Here is a 23,012-nt window from a genome sequence, read left to right as displayed (position 1 = left end):
TCATAACAAGAAAAAAAACCCCAACAACTAGGCTTGTGCCTTGCACTTAAAAAAAAGAATAAATAAAGTTTAAACAAATTTTTTTAAATAACTTGCTTATTGCACGTACCCCCTTTCCTTCCTGTTGGGGAACAGAGTAAACGCCGAGGTTGCCAGGGTTGGGGGGGGGGGTCCCTCCACTGCCTTGGCAAAGCCCACAGCGGCCGCCCTGTAACTTTAAACCTGGCCTGAGGTCATCGCGTTCGCGGCCAAACAGAGCGGGAGGGCGGTCCCAATGGCCCCGCGGAGACCACCTTACCGCGGGCGCTCCCGCCTCCCCGCGCCCATAAATGCCCGCTGCACTCCCGAAGTTCCCAGCTGCCAAGTTCGCTCCGCTGACTGCCCGGCCGCCGGAGGAAGCTGGGGGACCCCTCTTGCCCTGGGACTTTTGCTCCCCGCCTTCCAGTCCCCCCTTTCGCGCTCCTCCAGGCGCGGGCCTGCGAATCTTCCCAGAAACTAGCTGCTGGCCGCCGAGGGGAACAGGCTGCCCGAGAAGATGTGGAAGGCGCGGGTGCTGCTGCTGGTTTTGGGGAGTGCCTTGCTCTGGGCTCGGACAGGAGGTAAGACCCGCTCCCTCCCCGCGGCTGCTGGTGAGGACCTGGGCCGACCCGCCGTGGTGCCCGGGCCTGGTGTTTTGAGGTTGCCTAGGAGAGCAGAGGGGCGCGGGGAGGGTGTGCCTGCGAGTCTGGAGGACCCGGGAGAAGGGGAGGCAGCGCTGAGCTGGTGCCGGGTCCCAAAGAAAGAGCTGAATGGGGTGTGAGGAGGAGACCCCGAATCCACAGGCGGCAGAAACGAGGAGTAAAGGGGTCTCCCTCACAGACAGCCCACCTCCTGGCATGCCCTGCTCAGCTCGGCTCACAGGAGAAAGGGTGGCGGGTGACGGGTAACAGCAGGAGCCTTCCCTGGCCAGGACTGGGCTTCCCTGCAGGGCCGTGGATTGGAGCAATGCCGTGGCCTCCCTCCAAGGAGACTGGGCTCCCGGGATGGGGAGGGACATCCAGGAGTGCCGGCCTGGGGGGAGGATTCCCCCTGTGAATGATGCTCTCCCTCTGGGGGCTGCCAACTTGTGCGCCCCCAGACACGCTCAGGGCGCATCCCTGGGGACCCTCTGTATTGAGGATCCTGTGGGAGGGAAGGGCGGAGTGGAGGGTTCCCAGTAGCAGGAGGGAATGGAGGGTGGCTGGGACCGGAGGTTTACGTTGGTTGGAGACCCTGTGTTGAGCTTGTGCAATGATGCCCATGAGTGTTGGTGAGTCCTCAGACTTCAGGTATGATAGGTCTGATGATGGGGCACTGCCTACCTGGTCATCTGCATCGCTCCATTCCCTGTCCCTCTTCTTGCTCGCTCGTCCTCCTCTCATCCCTTACCTTTCTGCCCAGTTGGTGGCATCCCAGGACGTTTGTCAATACTTTACTTCTTTTCTTGGGTTTTTATCATCTGTTTTCCCCCAAAGAATCTAAGTTCCCCAGGACACAGCAATGTCCGGCGCGTAGTAGTTGCTCACTCAATATTGGTAGAAGGGATTCGCATCTAACTAGAGAGCTTTGGAATTGGAGGTAAACTCTTAGGTAAACTGCTCTGAAGGTAAACTCTTAGATTTTCCAAACTGAGGATCCCAGTGCCACAGGAATCCTCGTAGGGAGTGGCTGGAGGGAGGAGGCTCCTGCAATTCCATGCAAGGACAGAAATACCCAGCGGGGGGGGGGGGCGGGGGGGGGGTGGGGGGGAGTGACACAGGAGATGGTGCTCTGTGCCCAGCTGTCTGCTTCCGAGATGGAGCAACCCTCTCCGCAGGCCCGCGGGCTATTCGTGGGGGCCCTATCTTTGTCACTTCTCTTTTCCCTGTAATATACACGACTCTGCGGTTCCGTTACATTTCCTTTTTGGCGAGACAGTGTGCAGATGATACCGTGTTGAGCTCACCAGGGCAAGGTGTGGGAGGTCGCCAATCCCAGCCCTGCTCAGGGGGATGGAGGGGATGGGGCTGGAGCTGGCAGCTGGGTGGCATCCTCTGTTTGCTCCAGGGGAGGGTTAAGCTGTAATTATCCCGAAGCCGGTTCCTGAGTGTCAGAGGTACTCCCGAAGGGTGGCTGGCGGGAAGCCTCCTCTGAAAAAACTGCCAGGGACTGCTAAAGACAAGCCCCCGGGCTATGGGTGAGGGTGGCTGTGTGTGGATACTGCTTTGCTGGCCTGCTGGCTAGGAGCTGAGGCCCCGGAGGGGTTTTGTCTGAGGATAATGAGGGAGGCGACTGGAATCAGGATGAATAGCTCCATTGAGCTGAGCTGTTGTTGGCTCAGGTTGAGGAGTAGGGCTGGGGGTAATTATGGTGATGAATTTTATTATCTTTCTCCCAGGATCCTGCTCCCTACTGGGTCTCCCTCATCTAGTGTTGTTATGCTCCGGGTCAGTTTTATAATCTGGTCCCATATGTTGTCTCCGTGGAGTCAGAGGGTTCAAAGGCCCTCCGTTGTCCACACATCTGGCATTTCCCTCAATGGTCAGCCCCACCCTCACTCTGAAACCTCATCCAAAGCACGCACTTCAGGATTGCTTTTTGGGCGAGATCCTGCAGGCCGCTGCTTGCTGCAAAGTCCTGTGCTCTTCCCGGACCAGTCCACCCAGGATTAATCATGCGGCAAACAACTTTTCCTGTGATTTCCCCGAAACCCTTGCCAGTTTCGGAGGCCCTGAAATCTTCATGCGTTGCTAAGAGTTTTTGTAGCATCAGCCGAGCGTTTCGTAAAGGTCAGGTCTGTTAGAGCTTGGGAGGGAGGGCTAGCATTTCACTTGGTGTAGGGCCGTGGTCGGCAAACTGCAGCTCATGAGCCACATGCGGCTCTTTGGCCCATTGAGTGTGGCTCTTCCTAAGCCTGAGGAGTACTCTAATTAAGTTAATAACAATGTACCTACCTATATAGTTTAAGTTTAAAAAATTTGGCTCTCAAAAGAAATTTCAGCCATTGTACTGTTGATGTCTGGCTCTGTTGACTAATGGGTTTGCCGACCACTGGTGTATGGGATCCAAAACCGCATTGAATATAGAAAAGCACTTTTTTTGTTGTTGTTATCCTCACCCAAGGATATTTTTTCCATTGATTTTTAGAGAGACTGGAAGGGAGTGAGAAGAGAGAGGGAGGGAGGGAGAGGGAGAAAGAGAGAAACATGGGTGTAAGAGAGACACATCGATGGGTTACCTCCCTCCTGCGCCCCCACGGGAGCCAGTGATCGAACCTGCAACCCAGGTACTGCCCTTGCCCGGGAATCGAACCTGCTACCCTTCCAGTGCTTGGGCCAATGCTCTGTCCACTGAACCACACCGGCAAGGACAAAAAGCACATTTTTAAAAAGTATCCATGCATGAGATGGCTAAGTCAGGACTGCGAGCACAGGGGGGAACCCTGGCTGAGCAGAGGTATGCAGCCCCCTCTCTCTTTCTCAGGCCTCTGAAGTCTCAAGATTCCCATGGGGTGAGGAAATGCGAAAGCAGCTCTCCATAGCGTACCGCCCTCCTCTCTCCCATTCCCGTTCCCCACCACCTCCTAGGACTGTCAGTTACCGCATTCATCACCACACCTCCTTACATTACTTACTAATATCTTCAGGATACAACAGAATTGGGCTTCTGAAATGGGTTTAACTCCAACCACAAGCTCTTTAAACATGAACGTTCTTTAAACATGAAAACAAAAAAATGTTAGGAGGTGTAAGCAGTTCTTTACACTGAATGCGTACTGTGATATTCCTTTAAGAATGAAGATACCGCAGTGCATTACGATCGGATTCGTCCATTCATTCCCCAAATGGCACCTCAGCATGTCCGGAATGCTTGGTGCGGCGCTAGGTGCAGCCTCGGAGTGTGCACACCTAACCTGAAAGCACGTTCTGAACGCCGCACCAGCCCGGCCGCACACCTGTGCTTTGAATTCCATGGGCTTATCTGAATATTTGTCATATTTCTGGCTTCGAAAAGTAGGCACGCCAGGTTAGAACTTGTGGAAATGTTATAGGGGAGGCCAGAGAGAGAGAGAAGACGGGCCTACTTAGCACTACCCTTGTGGCACTCACTTGAGAAATCTGATTAAGATCCTGACACCTCTCACCTCTCAGTGAGAGAGGTTTTGTTGGAAAAGAATCACATGATTGGTGGGGAGGTGAATTAGGGACAAGGCGGGTGGGGCAGGTACTTCTAAAGCCAAGAATAAGTTTTAGGATTCCCATGGGATGAGCAAACACCAACACAGCTTTCGATTGCACGTGTGAACCCTTTCCCTGCTGATTTCTGGAAACTTGGGGAAAGGAAAGTGAGCAGGCATTTTATCGGAGGGCTATGAGAGATGGAGCCAGGTTAGGGAACAACAGGAATGATGTGCCAAGTTCATCCAAGGCAGGAAGTCGAGCTGGTTGCTTCCTTCCCTTGGGTCTCACCCAAGCACCCACCAGCCAGCCTGCCCACAGCGGGCCAGTCCGGGCAGGCACTCCGTTCATGTTCGGCATAGGGTGTGGGTGGATGCTTCTATTCTCCTGGCCCACTGCCTCTGCCCTGGGGGAGCCTGGCTTGTCCTTTGAGGGCAATCCAGCTGGAATCAAGCCAGGTTCACAGGGAGACCTGCAGGCCTGGCCACCTCATTCACCTAGCTGTCTGAGGACCTGCGAACTGAACTTGTTCATGCAACACTAAATTGCATGCACGGGGGCGGGAGGGATGGAGGGGGGAGGGGGAAGGGAGGCCCAAAACAACAAACCTACCAAAAGGATAACCACTTTTCCGGAGGAAGATGTGCTCTTGACCCCTGTGCAGAGGGAATGTCACTGGGTAATGACTGTCATTGTGACTTTTGTAGCATGCCGGGGAATGCCAGTTACATAGAAAACAGATGGGAAGCGGGGCAGGGGGGCATGCTAGGATACGTGTAAACATGTGACCGATGAGAAGAGAGTGTTTCCTGCAATCCATCAAGGTGTCTCTATCTGGGGGAATAAAACATGACTCATATAAGGCACGGGGTGACCCAGTGAATCCTGCCCGAAGGGTCTGATGTTGTCAGACCTGCCTTGCCCAAGGAATTCATGTATTGAACAAATATTTCTTGAGAAACGGCTGTGCGAGTGAGGCAAGGCAACGTTACCCCAGCTTGCAGCTAGTAGGCAAGATGTCATATCTGATCACGTGGGATTCTGATCCCAATGACAGTGATGCTGTGATGACTCAGAGATGGCTGTTCTATCAGAGCCTGGAAGTGACTCACCCAGCGCCTCGCCCTTCTCCTGTGTTGCACGTGCACCAAATAATGTCTCAGGTATTTCACGCTTGAGAAGGACATGCCTTCTCTGAAGCGGTGGGAACCACATCCTGTTCTAAATAAACGAGTTGGTTTCCTGGCCTCTTGTGAGTTTGGGTAATGTGGAACAGTTTCATCTGAGCTGGATCGCCCCCTCATAAGGTTACATGCCTGAGTCTGTAAAGCTAAGGGAACTAGATTCTGCATGGATGGCGTGAATGGCAGTAACGCGGTGATAACAGCGAACATTTACTGAGCACTTAGCACGTGTCCAGCTCTTTCCAAGCCCTGCTTCACTTAATCTGCACAACAGAACTACAAGGGCGCAGCTATTTGTATTTTACAGAGGAGTAAAGACGTTCAGAGAGGTTTAGTAACTGACACACAGGCACAGCACAAGCAAATGGCAATGGCGAGACTTAGATTTGGGCAGCTCACCCTCAGAGCCTATGCCTCTAATGACTGAGCACAACAGCCAGGGGCTCACAACTCAGAATAAGTACCCTGTATACGTAAAAGAACGTCTGAGGAAAACTGCGTGTCCTGAGCCGCTCACACCGTTTGTTATCTGCCACTCGGAGTTTGGAGATGAGATTCTGTTGGGATCCAGAAAAAGCCTTGTGGGGAAGATGGGACTTGATCTTGGCAGTGAACAATGGTGAGGTTGGTTGAACAAGGTGTCAGGCAGGGAAGGGCAGTTCGGGAGAGAAAGGCTGCACGGAAATGCAAACCACCTAGAATTATGTGGGAAGTGGTCTGGGCAGGGCGGGGAAGGCTCGCTGGAGGCCAGGGAGTGCGTTGGGGAGTGGCAGGAAATGCGGGAGAAGGACGAGTCCGTGTTGAGTGGGGGAGGTGGACGTTTTTCTGTGGGTTGTAGGCAATAATAGAAAGTGGGAGTGCGCAGGCCATGAACAGTGGTTGTCAGAAAAGTCAATGAGGAGGACACCATATGAATCTAGGTTACGGGACAAGTCAGGAGGTAAAGAGACTGTGTGGAGAGTGACAACAGAAGGAGTGATGAGGTCAGATTTTGGGGAATAAGAGCCAGCAAGACTTGCAGCCAGGGATTTCCTGATTTTCATTCTTTCATTTCCTGGGTTCTTATTATTTACCTCTTACAACATTCATCACTGCTATTGATATGTAATTCACATACCATAGACCTAACCCTTTTAAATTGAACAATGTAGTGGTTTTTAGTATATGCATATATAGAGTTGTGCAGCCATCACCAGGGTCAATTTAATTTATTTTTATTTAAAAAAAATATATTTTTTTATTTCAGAGCAGAAGGGAGAGGGAGAGAGAGATAGAAACATCAATGATCAGAGAGAATCCTGCATCGGCTGCCTCCTGCATGCCCCACACTGGGGATCAAGCCTGTAGCCCAGGCATGTGTGCTTGACTGGAATCGAACCCAGGACCCTTCAGCCCACAGGCTGACACTCTATCCCAGCCGTGGGCAAACTACGGCCTGCGGGCCGAATCCGGCCCGTTTGAAATGAATAAAGCTATTGAAAAAAAAGACTGTACCCTTTTATGTAATGATGTTTACTTTGAATTTATATTAGTTCACACAAGCACTCCATCCATGCTTTTGTTCCGGCCCTCTGGTCCAGTTTAAGAACCCATTGTGGCCCTCGAGTCAAAAAGTTTGCCCACCCCTGCTCTATCCTCTGACCCAAACCAGCTACGGCACAATTTTAGAACATTATTTCATCACCCTCCTTTCCCAAACTCCCAAACCATTTGCAGGGGCTCATATTTCTTCTCCCTGATCCCCTGGCAACCACTAATCTGCTTTCTGCCTCTATGGCAGTGGTTCTCAACCTTCCTAATGCCGCGACCCTTTAATACAGTTCCTCATGTGGTGACCCCCAATTTCATTGTTACAAATTGAACATAATTAAAGCATAGTGATTAATCACAAAAACAATATGTAATTATATATGTGTTTCCGATGGTCTTAGGCAACCCCTGTGAAAGGGTTGTTCGACCCTCAAAGGGGTTGCGACCCACAGGTTGAGAACCGCTGCTTTATGGGTTTGCCTCTTCTGGGTATTTCACATAAATGTCATCATATAATATGCGGCCTTTTGTGTCTGACTTCTTTCACTTAGCATGATGTTTTCAAGGTTCATCCATGTTGTAGCATGTTTAGAATTTCATTCCTTTTTATGGCTGAATAATATTCCACTAGCCTATATAATAAAGAGCTAATATGCTAATTAGAACGACCACCCGGATGAACTTCCAGATGAAGCCACAGGGCTGCAAGGGCCGAGGCAGCAGGGGCTGCGAGGGCCAAGACCCTTGCACAAATTCTGTGCATCGGGCTCTAGTATGGATATAAAACATTTTGCTTATCCATTCACCAATTGATGGACATTTGGGTTGTTTCCAGTTTGGGGCTATTCTAAGTAAAGTTGTTGTGAACATTCATGTACAGGTCTTTGTGGGGACATATGTTTTCATTTCTCTAGGGGGGAATGGCTGGGTCCTATGGTAACGATGTTTAACTTTTTGAGAAACTGCCAACTGTTTTCCAAAGTGATTGTATCATTTTAATCCCTACCGACAATGCACAGGAGTTCTGATTTCTTTACATCTTTGCCCACTCTTGTTATTTTCTGTTTGTTTTTAATACTAGCTATTTTCTGATTTGCATTTTCTTAGTGCCTAATGATGTTGAACATCTTTTCATGTGCTTATTGGCCATTTGTATCTCTTCTTTGGAGAAATGTCTATTCATATTCTTTTCTCCTTTTAAAATTGGGTTGTCCTTTTATTGTTGAACTAGGGGCCCAGTGCATGCATTTGTGCACCTTGAAAGGAACTGTGGGCCACAAGGCTGCGGTGGGCACAGGGGCGGGTCTCAGCTCATCCTCCGCGCCCCCGCCTAGCCCCTCACATTGCAGCCCTGATCCCCTGTCTGCCAGCAGCCCTGCTCCCGCCATCACCGTTCCCACGCACTGATGGCTCTGGCCCCGCTCGCACCCACTGACAGCACAGAGCAATTGGGGCTGGCACCAGCAGTGGGTGCGAGCGGGGCCAGCGCCTTCAGCAGGTGTGAGTGGTGGCTGCTGCCCCGATTGCCCCTCAGGAGCAGGGCGAGGTAGAGAAGCCCTGAGGGGCAATTGGGGCCAGCACCAGATGGGACTGTGGCACATGGGAGCAAAGAACTTTCAGTAACCACCAGAGGCTTGCCCAAATGACAGCGACTGGCACCCCGCCCTGGTCTGGCACCCACGCTCACCTACTGCATGATCCTGCCACGGCCAACACCCACCATGTTCCATGCACACCCCCTGGTGGTCAGCGCACATCATAGTGACCGGTTGTTCGGTTATTCCACCATTTGGTCTATTTGAATATTAGCCTTTTATAAGATAGGATTCTTTGTATAATCTAAAACCTAGACCCTAGATCTTTATCAGATGTATGAATTGCAAATATTCCTTCCATTCTATGCGTTGTCTTTTCAATTTCTTTTTTTAAAAAAATCTATTTTTATTGATTTCAGAGAGGAAGAGAGAGGGAAAGAGAGAGAGAAACATCAGTGATGAGAGAAGATCATTGATCAGCTGCCTCCTGCACACCCCACCCTGGGGATTGAGCTCACAACCTGGGCATGTGCCCTGACCAGGAATCAAACCATGAGCTCCTGGTTCATAGGTCAAAGCTCAAACACTGAGCCACGCATCTTTTCAATCTCTTGTTAGTATCAATTGAAGCACAAACTTTTAAAGTTTTAATGAAGTCCAAGTTACCTATTTTTTTTTTCTTTTGTTGCCTAGGAAGATTGCCTAATCTAAGGCTACAAAGATTTACTCTTACGCTTTCTTCCTACAGTTGCATTATTTTAGCTCCTACATTTAGGCCTCTGATTCATTTGGAGTCAACTTGAATATATATGGGTTTATTTCTGGAGTCTTCATTCTATTCCTTCATCTATACATCTATTCTTATGCCAGTATGAAAGCATCTTGACTCGGTAGCTTTGTAATAAGTGTTGAAATCAGGACGTGTGAGTCCTACTGTGTTCTTTCCAAGATTGCTGTGGCTAGTCTTTCTCCTATAGTTTCCTTATTTGTGTACCTCTTGCCCTTTAGAGAAGAGAGGAGGACCCATGGACCCGTGCCGTCCATCTTTACCACTTAAAAGAACACGTGGTCAGTACATAGTAAACATGTGGCAGGAAGAGCGGGAAGAAACTCAGTGATCCAAGCCTTTGGGCAAGAATGACATGATAAGCAGATGATAGAACTCAGGGAGGAGGGAAGAGCGGTTAGGAACCAATCTGCTGAGAAGGAGCAGGAGTGTGTACACTCTGTCATAGACACAGTGAGGCTGAGGTACTAGTGGGACAACCAATTTAATGTGTCTGATGGGCACCTGGGGAGACACTAAACCAGGGGTCCTCAAACTACGGCCCACGGGCCACATGCAAATACAAATATTGTATTTGTTCCCGTTTTGTTTTTTTACTTCAAAATAAGATATGTGCAGTGTGCATAGGAATTTGTTCATAGTTTTTTTTTTGAACTATAATCTGGCCCTCCAACGGTCTGAGGGACAGTGAACTGGCCCCCAGTTTAAAAAGTTTGAGGACCCCTGCACTAAACCAAACAGACATCAGAAATATGCTCTGGAGACAAAGTTTGCCGCCTGAATTTCCCATTCATGGGATCAAGGGGGAAGAGCTGCTAGGGAGAGTCGGAGAGATCCCCCTAGCTAAGAACAATTATTTTTTTTACAAACCTACTGCCGGGAGCCCTGAAAAGGGTGTACATTTCAAACTCCCAAGCCAGGCTTAGGATCAAGGCCACGGGCAGCTCGTGGAAACACACGCAGCACATTCTGCACATTCCTGCAGGGCCTCATCCTCCTGGGCTCACAGCTGGACAGTCTGCGAGCCGCCTGGGTGGACAGTGAGGTCAGATCCAAACGGGCTCCTCCGCTCACTCTTGCAAAATCGGGGCCTACTCAGCTGACGGCCGTGAGTCAAGCAGAGGCTCGGTTTCCCGGCAGATGGCCCGTGTTTCCCGAACAGCCCGCCGCCCGGAGGGATGCTTTGTGGGGCAGCACTTCCAAAGCAGGCTTTGTCACTTGGCTCTTCAAGCACTAAGCTGCCCCTTCCTATGAGGTGGCCCTTTGTACAGGGCTCCGGCCCCGGCGAGGTCCAGAAAAGTCCTTACAGAGGTGTTGATTCCGGGCGACAGGCTGTGAATTCATTTCCTCTTACCGAGAACATTCTGCTCTTGGTCAAGAGAGAAACCTCCCCCCAGGTTGAGTAATCTCGGTTGAGGTTACCACCAACAGCCTCTCGTTTTAACGTCGGAGGAGTTCTGAGCCCTGATTGTGATTGGGGGTGAGTGGCTAAGTTGATTCACCTCCCGGAGCCCTGAAAAGGGTGACTATTCATGTATTCATTCATTTAGCTAACAGAGGCGTGCTAGTGGCAGGGCCACGAACCCACAGCCGAAGGGAGCGTGGCCCACAAGTAGCTCCCTGATGCTGGTCGGGAGGAAACAGTGGGTGCCAGTGTTATCCAGTCCTAGGCTAGGTTAGAGGAGCGTACTTCCTCCCGGCCCCTGGGGAGGGATCTGAAGGAAGAGGTACTTCACCTGGATCGGGTAGAAGAGGAGGAAGGGTTTGGATGGAGCTGAAAGATGAACCAGCTGGTGCCCTTGGCATCCATAGCCCACAGTCAGGGCCGCTCCAGTTCTACTCCAGCCCTTCCTAAGGGGGTAGAGAGGAATGGGACGAGAGGGACCTGCGGAAAAATGACCAATACGCGTGAAGGTGGTGTTGCACGGTGGTTAGAGCGGGGTTTTGGAGTCTGGCAGAGCCTGGTGTCTGATTCCAGCATCACCACTGGCTGGCTACATGGGTGGTTTACTCTCAGCCTCATCCTCCTCATCCTCAAGATGAGGATGGTATTCCCTTGCAAGCCTTTTGTAGAGACGATGAGAGAGTGCTTGGCACCATGTTTTGGCTATGCTCTTGTAAATTTCATAAATAGCAGCCATTCTTGAAATATAATGGATGGTCCTGGACATTAATTGCAAAGACTTGTGAAGGCACACAGTAGGTGTCAGTGCCTTTCGCCCCATCACAAAGGAGAGAGAATGGATGTGGTCAGCAGGCCTGGTGTCCATGCCTTAGGGACCAAATGTCCTGTCCCCTCCCCTGCCAGTGACTCAGTGCGAGTCCCTGCCGTTGAAATAAAAAGTGAGTCCCCAGACACCATTGGTCCCTCTCCTTCTTCCTTTTTTTCAATCCTCAAGGAATGAGGATATTTTTTTCATTGATTTTTAGCCAGGGTAGAAGGGGGAGAGAGAGAGAGAAAAACATCACTGTGAGAGGGACACATTGATTAGTTGCCCTCCCCCCCCCCCCACCCCTTCCCACACACACACATACACACCCCGACCGGCCCTGGACCAGGGGTTGAATCTGCAACCAAGGAAATCAAACCAAGGAAATCTGCAACTGGAAATCAAACGTGTGACCCTCCAGTGCTCAGGCTGACGCTTTAACCACTGAGACACTCCGGCCAGGGCTGTCCCTCTCTATGTTCCACTGCAGAGGCCTGCAGAATGCTGCCTTCCGCTTTGGGAGCTGACTCAGAGGGGCTGCCCCACCTAGAGCCCAAAGAAAATTGCCCCCCTGGGTGCTGTACCCACCCCTCCCTGATGTCAGGGGGTACCAGCTGTTCCAAATCTTAATACGCAGCATTTCTTCTGAGGTCTCTGGAGGAACTAGCGAACTTGTCCAGTCGCCTCAGCCTTGACACGGGCTCTTGAGTTTTCCAGGAGAGGCACATGCTCCCATTGCCGCAGCAGGCAGGCAGGTCTCCCTGTGGCCTTGGCCTGCAGGGGCTGACGGGACGTGATACCGTGAGTGGACAGGCTGCTGCTCATTAAAGAGCAAACCTCAGAGCAGTAAAGTCCACCCTCCAGGTGAACTGTTGTGTTTTCAGCCACACTGTCTCTCTCTCTCTTTAAAAAAAATATATTTTTATTGATTTCAGAGAGGAAGGGAGAGAGAGAAACATCAATGATGAGAGAGAATCATCAATCAGCTGCCTCCTGCACGCCCCCAACTGGGGATTGAGTCCACAACCCGGGCATGTGTCCTGACCAGGAATTGAACCATGACCTCCCAGTTCATAGGTCAACACTCAATCACTGAGCCATGCTGACCAGGCCCACCATGCTGTCTGTTCATCTGGGGGAGGTACTAACAACTCCTGGATGAAGCACAGTGGACAGTGGAAGGAATATTATCATACTAGAGGCCCGATGCATGAACTTTGTGCAAGAAGAGCCCTTCCGGGACCCAGGCTTCCCTTGCAGCCCCAGCTTTGTCCAGAAGGTCGTCCAAAAGGACATCTGGTCTACTTAGCATATTATGCTTTTATTATTATAGACTAGTGGCCCAGTGCACAGATTTGTGCACATTGAAAGGAATTAGGCTCCCTCCTCTTTGGTTCTGGGATGTGTCACCCGAGAACCGGTGCTGCCAGTTCACCGCAGCTTGGCAGTAAACCAGATCCGGGGCCAGCAGTGTCGCGACAACATAACCCATGACCGAATGTGGAATAGCTCAGCCCTGCAAGGAATCAGGCTCCCTCCTCTCTGGTTCCAGGGTGCGTCACCCAAGAACTACACCCAAGAACTACCGCTGCCAAGTCACCGCAGCTCGGCAGCTTCTGCGTTGAGTGTCTGCCCCCTGGTGGTCAGTGAACATCATATGTACGGTCAGCTGGTCACTTAAACTTTTATATATATATAAATAAGGCAGGTGTGGGCAGTGTCCAGCCTACAGGAGTATAAGGCCCCTGAAATCATCTGGCCTGGCCCTACCAAGGCATTAGGGGTGAGTTCATTAAATGTTTGACCAAGTATAGCAGGCTCGTTTTCAAGGTGATCATTTTGTATGACCCTCGAACGATGTTATAAATATCCAAAGAGCCCTTGGCAGAAGAAAGGTCCCCCCCCCCCCCCCCAACCCCCTGCTATAAGGGATCATTGAAAAGAAATTTCCTTCTTGGCTGGAGGTGTCCTCTTTCAGTCAGTTGCTGAATAAGCGTCTGTGAAGTATGAACCATGGTGCCAGGCCCCGGGCATGTGGAACCGGGCAGGAGTGGGTGGTGCTCGCACCAGGGCAGTGGCGAAGGAAAGGAAAGAACTGGACAGGCAATGGCTGGGTAGCCCTTTGCCGCCCAGAGGAAGACTGAGTGAGTGCCGTTTCTGTGAGACACTGAGCAGCAGGGCCAAGTCTTCTCGGAGTTGCCTAGGTTTTGCCATGGCCAAACCTTTGATCCTGTAAACCATCTACCAGGAGCCATGGAGAGGGCGCGGGTGGAGAGAAAACCCATCGGCCACATCAGGGATCATATTGACCGCAGCCCACAGTCTGCTGGGAGCTGAGGGTCTGGCACACAGCGCTGGGTCAGGGAATGGCTCCCAATATTTCAAAGAAAGGCATCCGCACAAGGGGAGGAGACGGGCAGCCTGCAGGACACGAGGAGCAACTCGAAAGATGTGGTAAATAAAAGCAGAGCCCCGACACCTTCCTGCTCATCACAGAACCCACCGCATGGTGATCAGCAGCTAAATGGGACGTTGGGAATTGAGGTGAAGGGGGGGTCCTCAGGGGCCTGGGAAATGTTGGGGGTTGGCGTCTTTCTCCAGGTGGGGGTGTGTTGATTTTCAGGCTTCTGAGCTCAGTATTGAAACAGGATGGAGAGATAATGCGCCAAAGCCTGTGTCTGGATGAAGGAATAGACGTGAGCATTTTTATTTTTGTTTTTCAAAGAGATGTTCTGATACCCCCCTCCCCCCAGCATCACTTCATCCCAAATGTAACTGAGGGGGATGCTAGGATGAAATGTTTATTAAGTCTCCTACCAGGGAAAACCAGAACTTCCTAGGATGTCGTAAGAAAAAAAAGAGAGAGAGAGAGATTCTGTTTCTCAATGGCCACAAAAGTCATCCCCAGGCCATGCAGTCAGCCATCTTCAAAGGCGTATTGTGCATCTAGACGCTGGAGCAGCTTGAAGATGCCAGACAACACCAGGCAGCAGGCAAGATGCCTTCATCTGTGGGCGAACACCACAGGTTTTCTCTGAAAACCCCGAGGGTAACTGGGCTGGTGGCTTCCTTATTTTTAAAATCACCTTCCCTCCTCAAGATAAAACACTGTCCAAGCGGCTCCTGAGCCGTCCGATCCTGAAGCTTCGGGTCCACAGCAAGGGGACGGCAGGGCGGTCTGGTCTCCCTCACGTGGGGCAAACTGGGCAGAGGCTCTTTGCCTAAACTTGCATGGGGGACTTTTGCGTCTCTCCTGATAAAACAGGGGGCATCCGTTAGAGGACTTAGCATCATGTAAGAACATCCTGCTTCACGTGTACGTCCAGTGAAATGTTGTTACCAACAGAGCTGTGACAGGTGGGAAAACGAGTTCTTGGCTCTGAGGTTTTGTATCGATTTCTCATTATTGGTGGGTAATACTGCAGACACTTCCCAACCATTGCCTGTCCAGTTCTTTCCTTTCCTTCACCACTGCCCTGGTGCGAGCACCACCCACTTCTGCCTGGATGACAGAAATAGCCTAAGTGACCCCCTGTTCCGGTCTGACCCCAGCGTCATCCCCGAAACACACACTCCGTTCACACAGCACCCAGAGTGGCCTCTGGACTCAGGTTATGCCACTTCCAAAAGAACTCAAATGACTCCAGATGAAATCAGAACCCCTTCCTTGCAGAGTTCCCAGGATGGGCCCTCCCCAATAATGAATTCACAGAAAGAGAAACTAAAAAAAACCACACAAAAACACACCCCATTTACCATTGCAACAAAAAAATTAAGATACCAAGGAATAAACTTAATGAAGGAGGTAAAAGACCTCTACTCAGAAAACTATAGGTCATTGAAAAAAGAGATAGAGGAAGATATAAACAAGTGGAAGAATATACTGTGTTCATGGTTTGGTAGAATCAACATCATTAAAATGTCCATACTACCCAAAGCAATTCATAGATTCAATGCAATCCCTATTAAAATACCAATGGCGTATGTCACAGATCTAGAACAAACTCTCCAAAAATTCATATGGAATAAAAAAAAGTCCCCGAATAGCCACAGCAATCCTGAGAAAGAACAAAGTTGGAGGGATCACAATACCAGATATCAAGCTATATTACCAAGCCACTGTTCTCAAAACTGCCTGGTACTGGCACAAGAACAGACATATAGATGAATGGAACAGAACAGAGAACCCAGAAGTTGACCCAAGCCATTATGCTCAATTAATATTTGACAAAGGAGGCAAGAGCATACAATGGAGTCAAGACAGTCTCTTCCATAAATGGTGCTGGGAAAATTGGACAGATACATGCAAAAAAATGAAACTAGACCACCAACTTACACCATACACAAAAATAAACTCAAAATGGATAAAGGACTTAAATGTAAGGCAGGAGACCAGAAAAATCCATAGGCAATAAAATATCAGACCTATGTCATAGCAATACCTTTATCAATACAGCTCCCAGGACAATGGAAACTAAGGAGAAAATAAACAAATGGGACTACATCAAAATAAAAAGCTTCTGCACAGCAAGAAAACCCAAAAAACAAAAAAACAAAAAACCATCAACAAAACAAGAAGAAAGCCCACGCATGGGAAAACATATTTGCCAATGCTATCTCAGATAAGGGTTTAATCTCCAACATTCACAGGGAATTCATACAACTTAACAAAAGGAAGATAAACAATCTAATCAAAAATGGACAAAGGACCAAAATAGACACTTTTTGGAAGAGGACATACAGAATGCTGAGAGACATATGAAAACATGCTCAAAGTCACTAATCATCTGAGAGATGCAAATCAAAATGACAATGAGGTACCATCTCACACCTGTCTGAATGGCTATCATCAACAAATGACAAGTGCTGGTGAGGATGTGGAGTAAAAGGAACCCTCATGCACTGCTGGTGGGGATGCAGACTGGTGCAGCCACTGTGGAAAACAGTATGGGGTTTCCTCAAAAATTTAAAAATGGAACTCCCATTTGACCCAGTAATCCCAATTCTGGGAATATATCCCAAGAAACCAGAAACACCAATGAGAAAGGACATATGCACCCCTATGTTCATAGCAGCACAATTTATAATAGCTAAGATTTGGAAACAGCCCCCACCACAGATGAGTGGATTAAAAAGCTGTGGTACATCTACACAATGGAATACTATCTATACTAATAAAAGAGAAACATGCAAATTGGTGTCACTCCACTACGCCCACCAGCCAATCAGAGTAACTATGCAAATTAACCCAACAATGATGGTGGTTAACTTGCATATGCAGGCATGGAGCAAAGACTGAAGGCTCTAGCCAGACTGAAGACTGAATACTGAAGAGGCTTGGCTTCTCCATTGCAGCTGCAGCTGGACCAAAGGCCAGGGTCCCGGGTGCCGGAGGAAAACCAGTGCCAGCAGCCAGAGGAAGGAAGGCCTATTGCGCAAATCTTCGTGCAATGGACTTCTAGTACTGCTATAAAAAAGAAGGAACTTTTACCATTTGCAACAGCATGGACGGACCTGGACAGCATTATGCTAAGTGAAATAAGGCAGTCAGAGAAAGATAAATATCACATAATCTCACTCATATGTGGGATATAATGAACAACATAAACTGATGAACAAAAATAGATCCAGAGACAAAGAAACACTGAACAGACCATCCAACCTCAGAGAGAAGGCTGGGGGGTGGGGGGTGGGGGGGGGGGGAGAATCAACCAAAGGACTTGTATGCATGCATATTACCGTAACCAATGGACATGAATCCTGGGTTAGTGGGGGCTTGTCCTGGGGGGTGAGAGTGGCCGGGGTGAGGGGTGGTCAATCAGGGAAAAAGGAGATATATGTAATACTTCAAACAACAAAAAAGGGAAGAGCTAAACCATAAGGGAAATACAGGTGAATATTTATAAGGTAGGGTTGATGATTGTGACATCAGGGAGACAAAACAAGCTTAATACATTTTATTAGCAACAAAAATCACCAGTTACAAAAGAGTAAAATGTTTGCAGCATTTATTCCAGGGAATATATTCTTAAGGTTATAAAAAAAAAATCTAAACATCTACAAAACTATAAAAAACCATGAATACCATAAGAGAAAAATGGTTACAGAGAGATTTTCTGATGGCCAACAGATGAAACAGCTCACCACTGCTAATCAAAGAAATGTCAGTAAAACCAGAGGCTTAAAAGCATTTATTCAAAGATTTTTATCAAGCACTTAGGATACTGCAAACCGTGACAATGACAATGTGATTTATCATTGCATTTAAATTCTGAGATATTTTAAAAGAAATGCCATCCCATACATATATGTAAACTAGAATCATTGATTTAATGCCAAGATTATAACGATTCATAATTAGCACTTTCCTACCATTAAGCATCTCTTTAGTTCTTATTTGTTCTCCAATTTAAGAACCATAAGGTGAAATTGATTTAGCCACACCAACTTCTCATAGGCAATATAAACGTTGGCCTAGCTTCTTAAAGAACATCACACACAAAAATATTCCAAAGTAAATGGATGGGTTGCCACCACATTTGGAAACTTCCATTGGTTCTGTGCCATGTCCGGGGGAGGCTGGGTGTGACAGGAAAGCGTTCCTTCATGTGAGCATGAGGGCACACTGCTCCTGGCCGGCCCTGTTATTGCACTCTCCTCACTGCACCTATGTAAACAGTTGTGTGTGTGTGTGTGTGTGTGTGTGTGTGTTGCCTGCGTGCACATGTGTCTCAGGAAGGAGGAAGGATTGGAGGTCCCAGGCATCCACACGTGGTTTGAATTTCAACATTCCAGGGAAAAGGACGGCAAACGCTGGCTGGGGGACCGAGTCACCCAGGAAAGCCTTTAGCCAACCTAAGGAGAGAGACAGCTGAGGATCTCTTGTTAAAGATCAACTTTCCCATGGAGCCAAGAGAATGCCAGGGCCGTGAGACTAGAAGAACATGCATCTTAATCACGAGTGTCATTCATAGAAACGCCCTTTGTCTATTCAGAGCGGTTTTAGTGCCGGGCTATGCGGGCCAAGCGTAGGAAAGAACCAGGAGGAATTTTTATCGTTCCGCTTTCAATGAACTGAACTTTCTACGAAAGAATTCAGACCAACTTCATTCAGTACTTGTTTTTGTTTTTTTTGTTTTTTTTCTTTTAAAGCAAGGGTGGTTTGTTTTTTAAAGTTAGAGGATGCCCCGTAGTATGTGGTTTTGCTGAGCAGCACCGGACAACATTTTTTACATTGATGACTTGTTAGTTGAGCTCAAAGCAGGAGAGAAAGAAAAGGAAATAGCATATTTAGTTTTGTGCGTGCATGTGTGCGCGCGTGTGTTTTGTTTGTTTGTTTTTAATAAGGACTACTTGCCAGGCAAAGGGATATTTCGCCCCTGAGAATCCATTAATATATTCAACATCTGCCTACAGCACAGGCCTAAATCTCTGGGGGCCAATCACTGTCCCACCTCTCCCCCACCCCAGCAAATGGCTCAGAGGGGAGACCAACCATTTGCCTGCGCTGAGCTACTATTCAGTTATTGCTAGCTGGTGAAGGGCTTTTGCCACCCAGATGAAAAATGCATCCTAGTAGGTTCATCCAAAGAGATCGATCGGCAGCCCTGGAGTAGGACTAGTTGCAGAGAGAACAAACGAATTTACTCTGGAGCTTTCTCCCTCTGCATCAGCAAAGACGCTGTGATCAAATATTTATTAGCAGCGCCTGTGGTTGGACCGGCAAGAAGCATCGGGAGGAATAGGCATCTTAAAGCAAGGGCGGGCTGCTGGCTGACTTGAGCACGGCCTGGTTACGAACATCCGCTCTTTAATTACACCCTCAAAGCAGTCCCCAAGCACCCCTCCCTCTGCTCCTGGGATGTGTGTGCTCCCTTATTTCGCAACTGTACTGAGTCATGGGATTTCCAGAGCCCCTCTGCGTCTGCGGACGGAGCCTGTGGCCAATGAGTCAGATTTTTAACCAGCGAAAGGGTTATCTGGTGAGTTGAGATGGTGCTCCGGCTTGGTCATGATTAGCTCAGATCACTGGGATACAGGTTGAAGAAGAGGCTACCGTTGTTATCTGTTCTCTGCCCGGTTTTAGAATTTGCTATCCCCTGCTCCTCCAGAAAGCTTTTCTTTGGCACAATGGGGTCATTCACGCAGTGTTAATGCCGGAGAGCCAGGTCCGGGGCCAGGGAGGTCTCTCAGTAGCATAGCTCTTGGTGCATGGAGAGTTTCCTTAGTTCTCGCTGGCATCCTTAAGTATATTGCTGACCTTCCCCTGCAGACATTAGCCCAACTGGAAGATAGGAGGTTGAACTCTATGTAATCTCTGAGGTCAGTGGTCAAAGCCAAGGCTAACCATTCAGGTAGGCAGCAGTCTCCAAGTTAAACGGAGAGCAAGCTTGACTTTGGAAAGATGGAGACCCTGCTTTTTGGACGTTTCTGATTCAGGAGGTTGGAGGTAGAGCCTACAAAGTGGTTTTGGAACTCTCCCGAGGTGCCTATAATTTAGAATTTTTCCAGGTCTACATGATATTCTAGTAACCTGAATACACTCTTTCAGTGTATTCAGAAATAGTACCTGAAAAGGAAAGGTGTACAGCCTGCCCCAGGGGGATATCAAGGAGGGGCTGGCTGCTTCAGCTTTTTCTCTTTCCACCCTCCTTTCCTGGGCAATGGTGACAACCAGGCCATCACATGTGCCAGAGGTGCAGCAAGGAGAATGGTTTGTGCCAAGCAGGAAATGTAACAACAAATCCCAAAAAGAAATGGGGAAGATAATCTCACTGTAGCCAGCCCGTTAGGTCTGCCCACACACTACATCCACCGTGTGCCCTGACTCGGCCTTTCTTTTTTAGCCACCACAGTCCTGCCAGAAGATGACGCTACCACCTCAAGTATGGAAAGTAGCATGGTGACCCCAGGTGTGGATGATAACGCGATGACCCCAGGTGCCAGTGAACAGTCCCATAAGCCTGCTGGCTTCACCAGTCAGGTGAGTGTCCGGGGAAGAGAGGAATTTGGTTTGTAAGCATGCAATCACATGCAAGGACATATATGCATAAATATGTTTATATGTGTATATATATATATAATCAGTGGGACCATACAAAGGAGTTGTTACATGGCTTGCAACAAAAGGACTTCCCAGTTTCGTCCAGCTGGCAGGTAACTGGTGTGCTGGTCACAGGTGCTTCGAGTGTCTACATCAGGGCTTCTCAAACTGGTAAAGAGGTAGGTTTATAGATGTCCAGTCTACCATAGCCCATGTGTCAATACAAGACACATCTTGGATTGCTATAAAAGTTTCTAGATATGTATTCACAACTTCCTGTCATCCTGTGACTGGTATTAAGCACCGACTAGAGGCCACCCCCAGACCATACTGGTGTACTATGTGGAGTCCCAACTGACAACATTCCCACCCTAATGACCTTTAATCAGGTCATACATATCTTAATCCCCTGCCATGGGAAGGATCAGATGCCAGGCTCTGGGAGGCATCGAGGAGGGATATAGGCCACACCTTCCACCCTTGAGGGGCTTTGACTGTAGTGACATGGGACAGAGGCTCTTGCCCACCTCTGTGACATCCTTGCACCACTGTCCCTCTCGAGTCCTCTAGTTCAGCCATGTGGGCCCTTCTGAACTTTGGACTTATTCCAACTTAGGTTTCTGTTTTCTCTGCTTTGAATACTCCCCAGGTCAGTCCATGGTTGATTTTTTTTCTCATGATTCTTAAGTTCACTCATGATCTCAAAGAGGCCTAAAGGAATCCCATCCCCACCCCCCAGGAGTGACGCTCTTGGCCAGAGGACAGCAAACGACTCACCAGATTGGGCCCACACCCTGTTCTTGTCAATAAAGTTTTACTGGAACACAGCTGTGCCTATTCAGTTGAGAATGATCTCAGGCTGCTTTCATACCCTAAGAGCAGAGTTGAGTAGTTGGTTACAACAGAGAAAATATTTGCCATTTGGCCTTCTACAGAAAAGTGTGCCTGCCCCTGTTTAAGAACATCCCCAGGATTGAGAACCATGTGAGGTACATGGTAGATACTCTTTAGCATATTTTTATTGTGTTAAAGAGCACATAACATAAAATTTACCATATGAGCCATTTAAAAAAGTCTTCACCTGAGGATATGTTTATTGATTTTAGAGAGAGATGAAGGAGGTGAGAGAGAGAGAGAGAGAGAGAGAGAGAGAGAGAGAGAGAGAGGAACAGAGAAACATTGATGTGAGAAACACCAATCAGTTGCCTCCTGTATGCACCCAACTTGGGATCAAACTCACAACCTAGGTATATGCCCTATCCGGGAATTGAACCTGCAACCTTTTGGCGTATGGGACAATGCTCCAAACATTGGAGTCACCTGGCCGGGGTCAAATGAACCATTTTTAAGTGTACCCATAATTCAGTAGTATTAAGTATATTCATCTTGTGAAACAGATCTCCAGACTGTCTTCCTCTTGCAAATCTGAAACTGCACCCATTCAACTCACCTTTTCCTCTTCCCTCCAATCTCTGGTGACCACCATTCTACTTTTTATCTCTATTCTGACTACTCTAAGCATCTCATATCAGTGGGATCACACTATATTTGTCATTTAGTGACTGACTGGCTTATTTCACTTGGCTTAATGTCCTCAAGGCTCATCCATGTTGTAGCATGTGTCCAAATTTCCTTCCTTTTAAAGACTGAATAATATTCCATTAAATGGATATACGGCATTTTTATTATTCATCTAGCATAGATGGACTTTTGGGTTGCTTTTGGCTATTATGAATAGTGCTGCTTTGAACATGGTGTACAAATATCTCAAGACCTCACTTTCAGTTCTTTTGGGTCTACGTATACTCAGAAGTGGGATTTTTGGATCATATGGTCATTATATTCCGAGTTTTTCTGAGGAACCTCTATCCTGTTTGCCTAGTGGTTGCACCACTTCCAGTAATACCAACAGTGCACAATGGTTCCGATTTCTCCACAACCTTGCCAACACAGTGTTTTCTGTTCTTTTGATAGTAGCCATGCTAACAGGTGTGAGGTGGTAATCCCGTTGAGGTATTGATTTGCACTTCTCTGAGATTCAGAACCTTTTTATATGCTTGTTGGCTATTTTATTAAAGTCCTCAGGTTATTTGATTTCTTATTGTTGAGTTGTAGGATTTCTTGATACCCTTACCAGGTATATGAATTGCACATATTGTCTCCTATTTCCTAGGTTGCCTTTTCACTTTGTTGATTGTGTCCTTGGGTGCACAAAGTTTTTAAGTTGGATGAGGTCCCATTTATCTATATTTGCTTTTGTTGCTTGTGTTCATTAGCATATGTGTGAATGTTACATTGGGCTAAACTTTGGAGTCAACAGAACCACTTTCACTTCTTGTTCTGCCACTTGTTGGCTATGTGAGTTTGGGCATATTTTCGAATCTCTCTAAGCCTTGTTCATACCATAGGACTAATAGGATCTACTTCATAGGGGTTTTGTGCGTGTGTGTGTGTGTGTGTGTAGTAAATGAGGTATTTAAAGGGGCTGGCACATAGTAAGTTTTAATAAAGGTTAGCTATTACTCTGATTGGGAGAGGGAGGGCATTA

The 23,012-nt window shown here is 48.2% G+C and overlaps 1 protein-coding gene across 2 annotated transcripts in view; it reads left to right on the top strand.

The window, feature by feature from the left end:
- Positions 1-254: 254 nt before the first annotated feature.
- Positions 255-23,012, top strand: part of PDPN (podoplanin) — a gene marked incomplete at both ends in the record, with an annotated part of 31,608 nt that continues 8,850 nt past the window's right edge. Inside the window, 2 exons of one of the 2 annotated variants that reach the window (XM_081085633.1) lie at positions 255-599; positions 20,268-20,404. In XM_081085633.1, the coding sequence (XP_080941759.1) occupies positions 536-599; positions 20,268-20,404 (201 nt within the window). The remainder of the gene's footprint in view (positions 600-20,267; positions 20,405-23,012) is intronic. The other variant, XM_081085634.1, reaches the window with a different exon arrangement.

This window comes from Myotis nattereri (genome assembly GCF_964212035.1).
Source record: "Myotis nattereri genome assembly, chromosome: 3".
NCBI lineage: Eukaryota > Metazoa > Chordata > Mammalia > Chiroptera > Vespertilionidae > Myotis > Myotis nattereri.
This window is presented reverse-complemented; position numbering and strand designations above follow the sequence as displayed.